Source organism: Perognathus longimembris, chromosome 13 (assembly GCF_023159225.1).
Source record: "Perognathus longimembris pacificus isolate PPM17 chromosome 13, ASM2315922v1, whole genome shotgun sequence".
NCBI classification, from domain to species: domain Eukaryota; kingdom Metazoa; phylum Chordata; class Mammalia; order Rodentia; family Heteromyidae; genus Perognathus; species Perognathus longimembris.
Genome location: NC_063173.1, coordinates 62,162,116 through 62,171,685, shown reverse-complemented (window position 1 = coordinate 62,171,685; position 9,570 = coordinate 62,162,116). Strand labels below are relative to the sequence as shown.

General features: G+C 66.8%; 1 protein-coding gene across 1 annotated transcript in view; it reads right to left on the bottom strand.

The window, feature by feature from the left end:
* Trpm5 (transient receptor potential cation channel subfamily M member 5) overlaps positions 1–2,813 on the bottom strand; it is a 27,950-nt gene extending 25,137 nt beyond the window's left edge. Inside the window, 4 exon segments of the mRNA XM_048361466.1 lie at positions 390–594; positions 1,036–1,788; positions 1,922–1,946; positions 2,579–2,813. Coding sequence (XP_048217423.1) covers positions 390–594; positions 1,036–1,788; positions 1,922–1,946; positions 2,579–2,813 — 1,218 coding nt within the window.
* Between the last annotated feature and the right edge of the window lie 6,757 nt (positions 2,814–9,570).

Here is a 9,570-nt window from a genome sequence, read left to right as displayed (position 1 = left end):
GTGTGTGCATGAGCACACACACACACTCACGCCTGTGTGCATGCACACGCACGCATGCACGCGTCTCCCCTTCTGTGCCCTCACCTCCTTCCATGATGATAGCAGCACCCGGCGTCCTCTGCGGTGGGGGGGGGGGGCCCGGCCGGGTCCTTCACCCCGCCGTCCGCTCCCGCCCGCCCTCGGTCCCCACGCCGGGAGCGGGAGGGGCGAGGCCTGGCTTCCTGCCCTCTGCCGCGCTGGATGAGTCAGAGCCAGGCCCCCCCGGGGGTCGAGGTGGGTCGCGCCTGCCGTTGGGGCTGGGGTGGGAGGACTGGTTTAGCGAGGAGGGGGTGCGGCGCTCTCCCCTCCATCCGTGGGAACTGAAGGCCGTGGCTGGGGTGAAGCCTCACCGCGGGCTCGGCGGCGTTTCGGGGGATCCCAGCGACGACGGCGCTGAGCTCAGCGCCGCCCACGCGCCGGAGCCCGGGGCGCGCCTCTCCCGGCCCTCCACGACGCCCCCGTCCCCCCGGAGGCGTGGGGGGCTCAGGACGGGCGCCGGGGCGGCCGGGGCGGCCACGCTCCTCGGGGCTCACCGCCTGAGACGTGCTGCGCGCTCTGTGAGTGTTTGGGGTGCCGCAGGAGGGTCCCCGGAGATTAGAGCGGCTTCCCGCCCCGAGCCTCGCTGCCGCGGGCCCCCGTTCTCGGCTGCATCTGGGAGCGCGAGACAGGTGGGGCGTCATCTGTGTGTGTGTGCGTGTGTGTGCACACGTGTGTGTCTCGGGTGGGCACTCAGCCTTCAGGCAGGCGCGTTGTCTCGGTGGGTGGGTGGGTGAGCCCGCCTGCAGGGGTCTGGGTGCTCAGCCCCCCGGCCCCGTCTGGGGTGTGGGCTCTGGCCGGGGCGGGCTGGGCTGCGGGGGCCTGGGGGGGGGGCTGCTGCTGGCTGTCCCTGCCAGCTTCCTTGGCACGGGGCGTGCGAGGAGTGGCGTGTCCCGTGTCCCGGGGGCTGTGGTCGGCCACAGGGACTTCCTGGTGGCTTGGACTCTGACCAGTGGACACAGGCATGGCTGGGTGACCGTGGCGTTTTGGGCCACTGTGGCTTGGGCATCGAGGGTCCCGGGGCCCAGTCCGGGGCGTCGAGGGTCCCGCGCCCAGTCTGGGGCGTCGAGGGTCCCGGGGCCCAGTCTGGGGCGTCGAGGGGTCCCGCGCCCAGTCCGGGGGCGTCGAGGGTCCCGGGGCCCAGTCCGAGGCGTCGAGGGTCCCGGGGCCCACTCTGGGGCGTCGAGGGTCCCGGGGCCCAGTCCGGGGCGTCGAGGGTCCCGGGGCCCACTCTGGGGCGTCGAGGGTCCCGGGGCCCAGTCCAGGGCGTCGAGGGTCCCGGGGCCCAGTCTGGGGCGTCGAGGGTCCCGGGGCCCACTCTGGGGCGTCGAGGGTCCCGGGGCCCAGTCTGGGGCGTCGAGGGTCCCGGGGCCCACTCTGGGGCGTTGAGGGTCCCGGGGCCCAGTCCGGGGCGTCGAGGGTCCCGCGCCCAGCCTGGGGCGTCGAGGGTCCCGCGCCCAGCCTGGGGCGTCGAGGGTCCCGCGCCCAGCCTGGGGCGTCGAGGGTCCTGGGTCCCAGTCTGGGGCGTCGAGGGTCCCGGGGCCCAGTCTGGGGCGTCGAGGGTCCCGGGTCCCAGTCTGGGGGCGTCGAGGGTCCCGGGGCCCAGTCTGGGGCGTCGAGGGTCCCGCGCCCAGTCCGGGGCGTCGAGTGGGGCTGGCCTCCTCCCCTGACCCCGTGCACTCACTGGAGGGCGATGACCTCTGCCGGGCAGAACTGTGGGCACGAATGGGGTCCGCACGCTCCACTCCACGGCCCCACTATGTCCTGGGCCCCCTCTGTCCGTGACTAGGCACTGGGACCCCCGGGCCCCAGGGGACCCCCGTGATGAGGCCAGAGGGGGAGGCACGTCTGAGGCGGGCGGAAGGTGATGCCTGCAAGAACAGCACAGGTGAGAGCGAGGAGGGGGCAGGACCGCCAGACAGCGGGGCAGCGCGGAGAGCCCCCCTCCGGCTGGCAGGGAGGGGCCGAGCAGAGCCACGCCCCGGCACCCCGATTCCTTCCTGGAGTCAGGCCCCGGTGGACAGGGGTGGACGCCCCCGGCACCCCGATTCCTTCCTGGCGTCAGGCCCCGGTGGACGGGGGTAGAAGCCTGGTTGAAGCCCAATGAGCAGTGGGGTGGGCCCAGAGGCCACCGGAGGCCCAGGGTGGGAGGGGCTTCCAGGGAAAGGAGGAGGGGGCTTCCGGGGAGACGGGGGGCTCCAGGGCCTCTGGTTTGCCTTTGTCCAAAGGGTGGGGCCCCATGGCATTGCCCTGTACGTGGCCTGTCCCTGGGGGGGCAGTGGCCTTGGGTGACCTGTTGCCCTCCCTGTCCTCTCCCACATCTAATCCATCCCGTGCTTGGCCTGGAGGTGGAGCAGGTGACAGGGACACAAAGGGCCTTTAGAACAGCCCCTGCGGGCCCCGGGGGGGGGGGGGCGGCTTCTGCTCGGGATGACTTTGCCTGCTCTGTCCCGGGATTGGGGACTGCTCAAGGTCCCCGGTGTGGCTCTAGGAGGCGCGGCACCTCCCCAGCCAGGGCTGGAATGTTCTGGCTGTCCTTGGCACGGGGGCGGGGGCGGGGCCGGGGGCTCTGCGGCTCTGCTGGCCTCTTCTGAAGCCGGCCCTGCCCCCAGCGCGCCCCGGTGCTTATCAGGCCTCCCTGGCGGGCTGCCTGCCACCTCAAAGTCACGCCGCCCGCCCGGCCTCGGCCAGGGCGGGGGACGATGGCTGTTGGTGTAAGGTGTGCTCCGAGTCGGCATGGGGTGTGCCAGGCTAAGCCGGTGGGCCGGCAGGGGCTCTCACACACACCTGCACCCAGGTGTGCACCTGTTGTATGCACCCTACTCACTCCCTGGCGGAGCTCGGCTCTGAGCCTGCTGGCCAGGGCCAGGGTCAGGGCCAGGGCCTGGCGCAGGGACGCGGGTGTCACACACACACCACACACACACACACACACACACCCCGGGAGTGTCTGTCAGAGGGTCAGAGGGACGTGTCCTCCGGCTGCGAGCAGCACCTAGGGTCTGGGACCGCTGGGACATGGTGAACTATCCAGGGGCCGGGGTGACCAGCACGCTGGAAACCGGAGGTCCCCAGTGGAAACAGGTGGACGTGGGCAGGAGGACGCGTGAGGGACACTGTGGGGGTGGGCGGCAGGGCCCTGGCTTTGGCTGACCCTGCAGCCGGAGCTCACGGGGGGGGAGGTGCCTGATGCCAGTGCAGAAAGGTCCGGAAGGGTGGGTGGCCCTGGGTTTCGTGACACGGATTTGGTTTCTCTCTTTGGAGGTCCTGGGGTTTGAACCCGCGGCCTCACGCTGGCTAAGCAGGCGCTCTACCACCGCCCACACCGGCTTCCTCTCCAGAGCTGGTGCTGCGTGTTTGGTGATACAGATTCACTGTTGGGGAAGCTAGAACACGGCGGCCTGCGTGCGAGGGGTTGTGAGGGGCCCCACGCTCCCGGCATTGGGGATCGAGTGCTTCGGGGTGAATCCGGGGTCATTTGCCGTGGTTTGGGACAGGCACCTGGTGAGGGGTCCTTGACGCCGGTCCCCGGGAGCTGTGGCCCTGCAGGTTCTCACAGGCTGGGCCTGGCAGCTGCCGGGGGCCCGGGGTGCTGTCTGGGGGAGGCCTGAGGGTGGGGGGTGAGGCACAGGCGGGGTTACAGCATGCTGGTCCCCAAGTTCTCTTTTGGGGACAGAGTTGCACCGTCCACATCTGGGTTCCTGGAGCCTCACTGCCTCTGGCCCCCTTGCCTGGGCACCTCCAGGCTGCTATGGAAAGGATGGGCTGGGCAGGCGGGGCAGGGGCCGCTAGCAGCCCTCACGGGGGCGGGGGGGCGGGGGGGCTGGGCTGGAGGAGGGTCCTGTGTGCGCTCGGAGATGGTCAAGATGGGCACAGCATGAGGTATAAGCTCCCTCCACTGGTCCCCCACTCCAGGAAGGAAGGGGGGGAGGAGGAGAGGAAGGAAGGAAGGGAGGAAGGAGGGGAGGAAGGGAGGGAGGAAGGGAGGAAGGGAGGAAGGGGGAAGGAGGGGAGAGAGGGGGAGGAAGGGAGGAAGGGATGGGAGGAGGGGAGGAAGGGGGAGAGGAAGGGATGAAGGAGGGGAGGAAGGGAGGAAGGAGGGGAGGAAGGGAGGAAGGAAGGAAGGAAGGGAGGAAGGAGGAGAGGAAGGAGGGAGGACAGAGGGGAGGAAGGAGAGGAGGAAGGAGGGGAGGAAGCAGGCCGGCCCGCCCCCTGTCCTGGACCAGGTGCCCGGCGTGCAGCTGCTGCGTGAGCCGCCTGGCAGGCCGCCCTCCCTCCAGCCGGGCGCCCCAGCCCCTCCCCACCCCCCCAGGGCTGACGCCCCTGTGCCCTTGCTGCCCGTGCAGCTTGGACGCGGAGAGGCAGGTGCCCGTCCTGGTCACCTGGCCTCGGGCGGCGGAGCTGGAGTTGTGCGACTGCCCAGCTGTCCTCCAGCTGTCCTGTGCCCCGTGCCCCCCCTGGCGTGGCTCTGCCCACGCTGACGGCCCTGTGCTCCGCGAGGGCTCTGGGGGAGGCTGGGCCTGGGTCCCAGGAGGGGCCCTGGATGGAGCGGCCGCGGCCTCTGCCAGCCTCCGGGGTTCGGGTGGGGGAAGCCTGTGTGGGGCGGGCGGGCCACGCCCCTGGGCGGCTCTCAGCGCCCCGCGGGGCTCTCCTGGGCGCGGCCGGCCGCGAGACGGGGAGCCAGGTTTTCCTGGGCAGTTCTGGATCCGGACGGTTCCCGGGAGCCACTGCCGGCCGACTGGGGACCGGCCGGGCCCTCCGGGAGCTCTGCAGCTGCACGGGCCTCCTGTGCGTGCGTGTGCGTGCGCGTGCGTGTCGTGCACACGAGGGCTGGGTGGGAGGACACCTGGCAGGAGCCTGCCCCCCCGTGGGCGCCTTGGCGATGCCCACGTCCCCCGAGGCCTCCGCCTTGGGCCCCGGGTGCGATGTCTCCGCGGGCAACGGCTTGCCGGAGGAGACGCGGGCGGGCCGCGGCCTGTCCACCGGTTTCCCAGCGGGGGAAACTGAGGCTCGCCGAGCCGAAGGGGCCGTCGAGAGGGCCGGCACATCTGGGCCAGCTCCGCGTGGCACTGCTGGTGGGGGGCGCTCAGCGTGTCCCCACAGGGGACCCCCATGTGGCGGCCCCTCCCAGGAGCTCGGCGCCTCGGCAGCCTGGCCCGCGGGCCATCGCCGCAGGGTGGCAGCGCGGGGCTGGCGCCCGTGGTTTTGGGTCCCCGTTGGGCCTCAGGTACTTGGGGTGGTTCGTGAGACCAGTTTTCTCCACCGCCGCCATGGCGTTCTTCCGGTGTGTGCGTGTTTCTTGGTTTTGGGCGGTTGTGTGCAGCGTGGGGCTGGGTGTGGAAGGGCACTCCTGGCCTCCACTTACCGGAAGCTAGAAGCCCCCCCACCCCCCGCAGCGACCACGTGGGAGCCGCACCACCCAGACGCTAGAAGCCCCCCCACCCCGCGACCACGCGGAGCCCCACCACCCATCCTGTAGTATTCGAAGTCGGGCATTGCAGCCGTGTTCTTGGCAGGGTTGCTTCTGCTGCTCACGTTTCTTTTTCCAGCGCTGGGCATCGAACCCAAGGCCCCGTGCGTGGTAGGCAAGTGCTACTGGGTTACATCCCCAGCCCCTCTTCAGAGCTTTCTGGTTTTTTGTGGTTCCATGTAAAGAGCACTGGCATTTTGCACTGAGTCTGCTGGTTGTTATGTGAATATCTTGTCAATACTGACTTTCCCAGTCCATGAACATGGGGTGTCTTGCCTTTTTTTTTTTTTTTTTTCCTTTTTGGTGTCACCTTCAATTTCTTTCACCTGTGTTTTGCTGTTTACTTTTTGGGAGTTCTTTACCTCTTTGGTTAAAATTGTTCCTGGGTGTGCTGTATTTTTCGTATCTCCCTGTGATCTGCAAACGCAAGGAGTCTCAGCACTGGGCTGAGTGACTTGATGACAATGCTGTCCTCGTCGGGTTCCAGACCTCAGAGAGCTGTCAGATCTGTGAGACAACATTTACATCGCAGATCTTATCTTAAGAGAGCCTGGTGTCTTGAGCTTTCGGATCCTGCCCGTCCCCGCCGTGCTAGCTGCTGGCTTCTGGTTGCGGCCTTGTTACGTTGAGGTGCTTCCCTCTGAGCCTATTGGGTCCATCACTTGTATCGGGACGTGATGCTGAGTTCTATCTACATCTATTAAGATGGCCTTATGGTTTTTCCCCCCTCACTTCCTCATGCGTTCTCTCATGCTTCCTGATTTACACATGTCCAACCACCCTTGCATTCCAGAGCTGATTCTGGGTTCATTGCAGTGAGTTATCTTTTTGATTTTTTCTTTTTTTTTTTGGTCAGTTGTCGGGCTTGAACTCAGAGCCTGGGCAGTCTCCCTTATGCGTTTTGCTCAAGGCTAGCACTTCTACCACTTTGAGTCATAGCTCCACTTCTGGTTTTCTGGTGGTACATTGGACAGAAGAGTCTCGTGGACTGTCCTGCTTGGGCTGGCTTTGAACCACAATCCTCAGATTTCAGCCTCCTGAGTGGCTAGGATTACAGGCATGAGCCAGCCATGCCCAGGCCTTTTTGACTTGCTATTAGGTTCAGTTTGTTAGGATATTATTTTTCACCAGTCCTGGGGCTTGAACTCAGGGCCTGGGCACTGTTTCTAAGCTTCTTTTGCACAAGGCTAGCTCTCTATCACTTGAGCCACAGAGCCACTTCTGCCATTTACTGAGTAGTTTATTGGAGATGAAGGTGTTCCAGCCTTTCCTGCCTGGGTTGAATTTGAACTGTGATCCTCAGATCTCAGCCTCCCGAGTAGCTAGGATTACAGGCGTGAGCCACTGGCACCTGGCTTGTTAGAATTTCCTTGCTGAATTTTGTGCTTATGTTCCTCAAGGATACTGACCTATGGTTTATCCATTTTGTTCATCTTTTTCTCATTTGGATGTCAGAGTAATAGTGTTTGGAAGGGCTTTCTCCTCTTCATTACTGGAAACCCTTTGGGAAGGACGGTGTGAGTTCTTTGAGTGTTTGCTGAACTCAGGAATGAAGGCATCTGTCTGGTCTTGCGTTTTCTCTGATTCGGTCTCAGGACTCACTGTTGGTCTGCCGAGGTCTTCTGTTGGGCTCAGTCTGGGTGAGGTGTGAGCGTCGAGGGCTGAGCCTTCCTCTGGCTGTGGCGCTCTGGGTGTGGAGCTGCCGGTGGGGTCAGGGTCCCGAGCCTCCTGCTGTGGGGAGCTGCCCTGCCTCGTCCCGTTGCGGGCTGCGCTCTCTGCGGTGGACGGAGCAAGTGCTTATCCGTGCACTCGTCGATACACACGTGGGCTCTTACAGAGGAACTTGCCCGCCACATTTGCATGCACGTCTTTTCTTTGGTGGTACCGGGCTTTGAACTCCGACTTTGAGCTTGCTAGGCAGGTGCTTTTCTGTTCTGCAGCTCTTTTCTCACTGGCTATTCTTGAGATTGTTTTATTTTGCCTTGGCCGTCCTGGACCACGATCCTTCCTTTTGCCCTTCCCGTGGTAGCTAGGATGCCAGGCACACCCTGTGATGCTCCACCTGCTGCTGGTTGAGTGTGTGTGTGTGGGGGGTATCTCGTAAACATTTTGTCCAGGCTGGCTTTGAACCATGACCCTCCCAATCTCTACCTCCTGAGGAGCAGGGGTGACCCATGTGCCCGCCTGGCATGCGAGTCTCAATACCTGTCATCGCAGAGCCATGGGAGCCGGCGTGTGCGAGGTGGGGTGCATCCCCCAGGGGGAGGAGGTGGGGGAGGTGTGCATCCCCCAGGGGGAAGGAGGTGGGCAGGGAGGGCGTGTGTGGCTCCCCAGGGGGAAGGCCCAGATGGGGGACAGGAGCAGCCATGGGAAGGAGGTCAGGAGGAGCAGGGCACCATGGGAAGAAGGCCGGGAGGAGAGGGCACCATGGGAAGGAGGTCAGGAGGAGCAGGGGCACCATGGGAAGAAGGCCGGGAGGAGCAGGGCACCATGGGAAGGAGGTCAGGAGGAGCAGGGCACCATGGGAAGAAGGCCGGGAGGAGAGGGCACCCATGGGAAGGAGGCCGGGAGGAGCAGGGCACCATGGGAATGGAGGTCAGGAGGAGCAGGGCACCATGGGAAGGAGGCCGGGAGGAGCAGGGCACCATGGGAAGGAGGCCGGGAGGAGCAGAGCACCATGGGAAGGAGGTCGGGAGGAGCAGGGCACCATGGGAATGGAGGTCGGGAGGAGCAGGGCACCATGGGAAGGAGGCCGGGAGGAGCAGGGCACCATGGGAAGGAGGCCGGGAGGAGCAGAGCACCATGGGAAGGAGGTCGGGAGGAGCAGGGCACCATGGGAATGGAGGTCGGGAGGAGCACGGCACCATGGGAATGGAAGTCGGGAGGAGCAGGGCACCATGGGAATGGAGGTCAGGAGGAGCACGGCACCATGGGAATGGAGGTCGGGAGGAGCAGGGCACCATGGGAAGGAGGTCAGGAGAAGCACGGCACCATGGGAATGGAGGTCGGGAGGAGCAGGGCACCATGGGAAGGAGGCCGGGAAGAGCAGGGCACCATGGGAATGGAGGCCAGGAGGAGCAGGGCACCATGGGAAGGAGGCCGGGATCTCCCGCCTGCCGTCCTGGGTCACGCGGGCCCGAGTGCGGGAGGAGCCGCGGCCACGATGCTCCGTGACCCCGGTGTGTGTGCAGACGTGGGGGTGTGAGGGTGCGTGTGTGCGGGGTGTGCGTGCGTGTGGGGTGTGAAGGTGTGCGAGGGCGTGTGTGGGTGTGTCGGGTGTGTGTGAGCTGGAGGTGCACTCAGGCGGTGGTGGTGACCTCCGGCTGGGGCGGCGCACACAGCCGTCTCCCCTGGGCTTCCCGTGCTGGGGGCGGAGGGGACAGGGCCGCCCCCCCCCCCAAGACGGCGACCCCCGCGTGTGAGGCACCCGCGCGTGTGAGGCCCGCGCGTGTGAGGCCCGCGCGTGTGAGGCCCGCGCGTGTGAGGCCCGCGGGTGTGAGGCCCCCGCGTGTGAGGCCCGCGCGTGTGAGGCCCCGGGCGTGTGAGGCCCGCGCGTGTGAGGCCCGCACGTGTTGAGGCCCGCGTGTGTGAGGCCCGCGCGTGTGAGGCCCGCGCGTGTGAGGCCCGCACGTGTGAGGCCCGCACGTGTGAGGCCCGCGGGTGGTGAGGCGCCGCGCGTGTGAGGCCCGCGCGTGTGAGGCCCGCGCGTGTGAGGCCCGCGCGTGTGAGGCCCGCACGTGTGAGGCCCCGGGCGTGTGAGGCCCGCGCGTGTGAGGCCCGCGCGTGTGAGGCCCGCGCGTGTGAGGCCCGCGCGTGTGGAGGCCCGCGGGTGTGAGGCCCGCGGGTGTGAGGCCCGCGCGTGTGAGGCCCCGGGCGTGTGAGGCCCCGGGCGTGTGAGGCCCGCGCGTGTGAGGCCCCGGGCGTGTGAGGCCCGTGCGTGTGAGGCCCGTGCGTGTGAGGCCCGTGCGTGTGAGGCCCGGGCTGTGAGGCCCGCGGGTGTGAGGCCCGCGGGTGTGAGGCCCGCA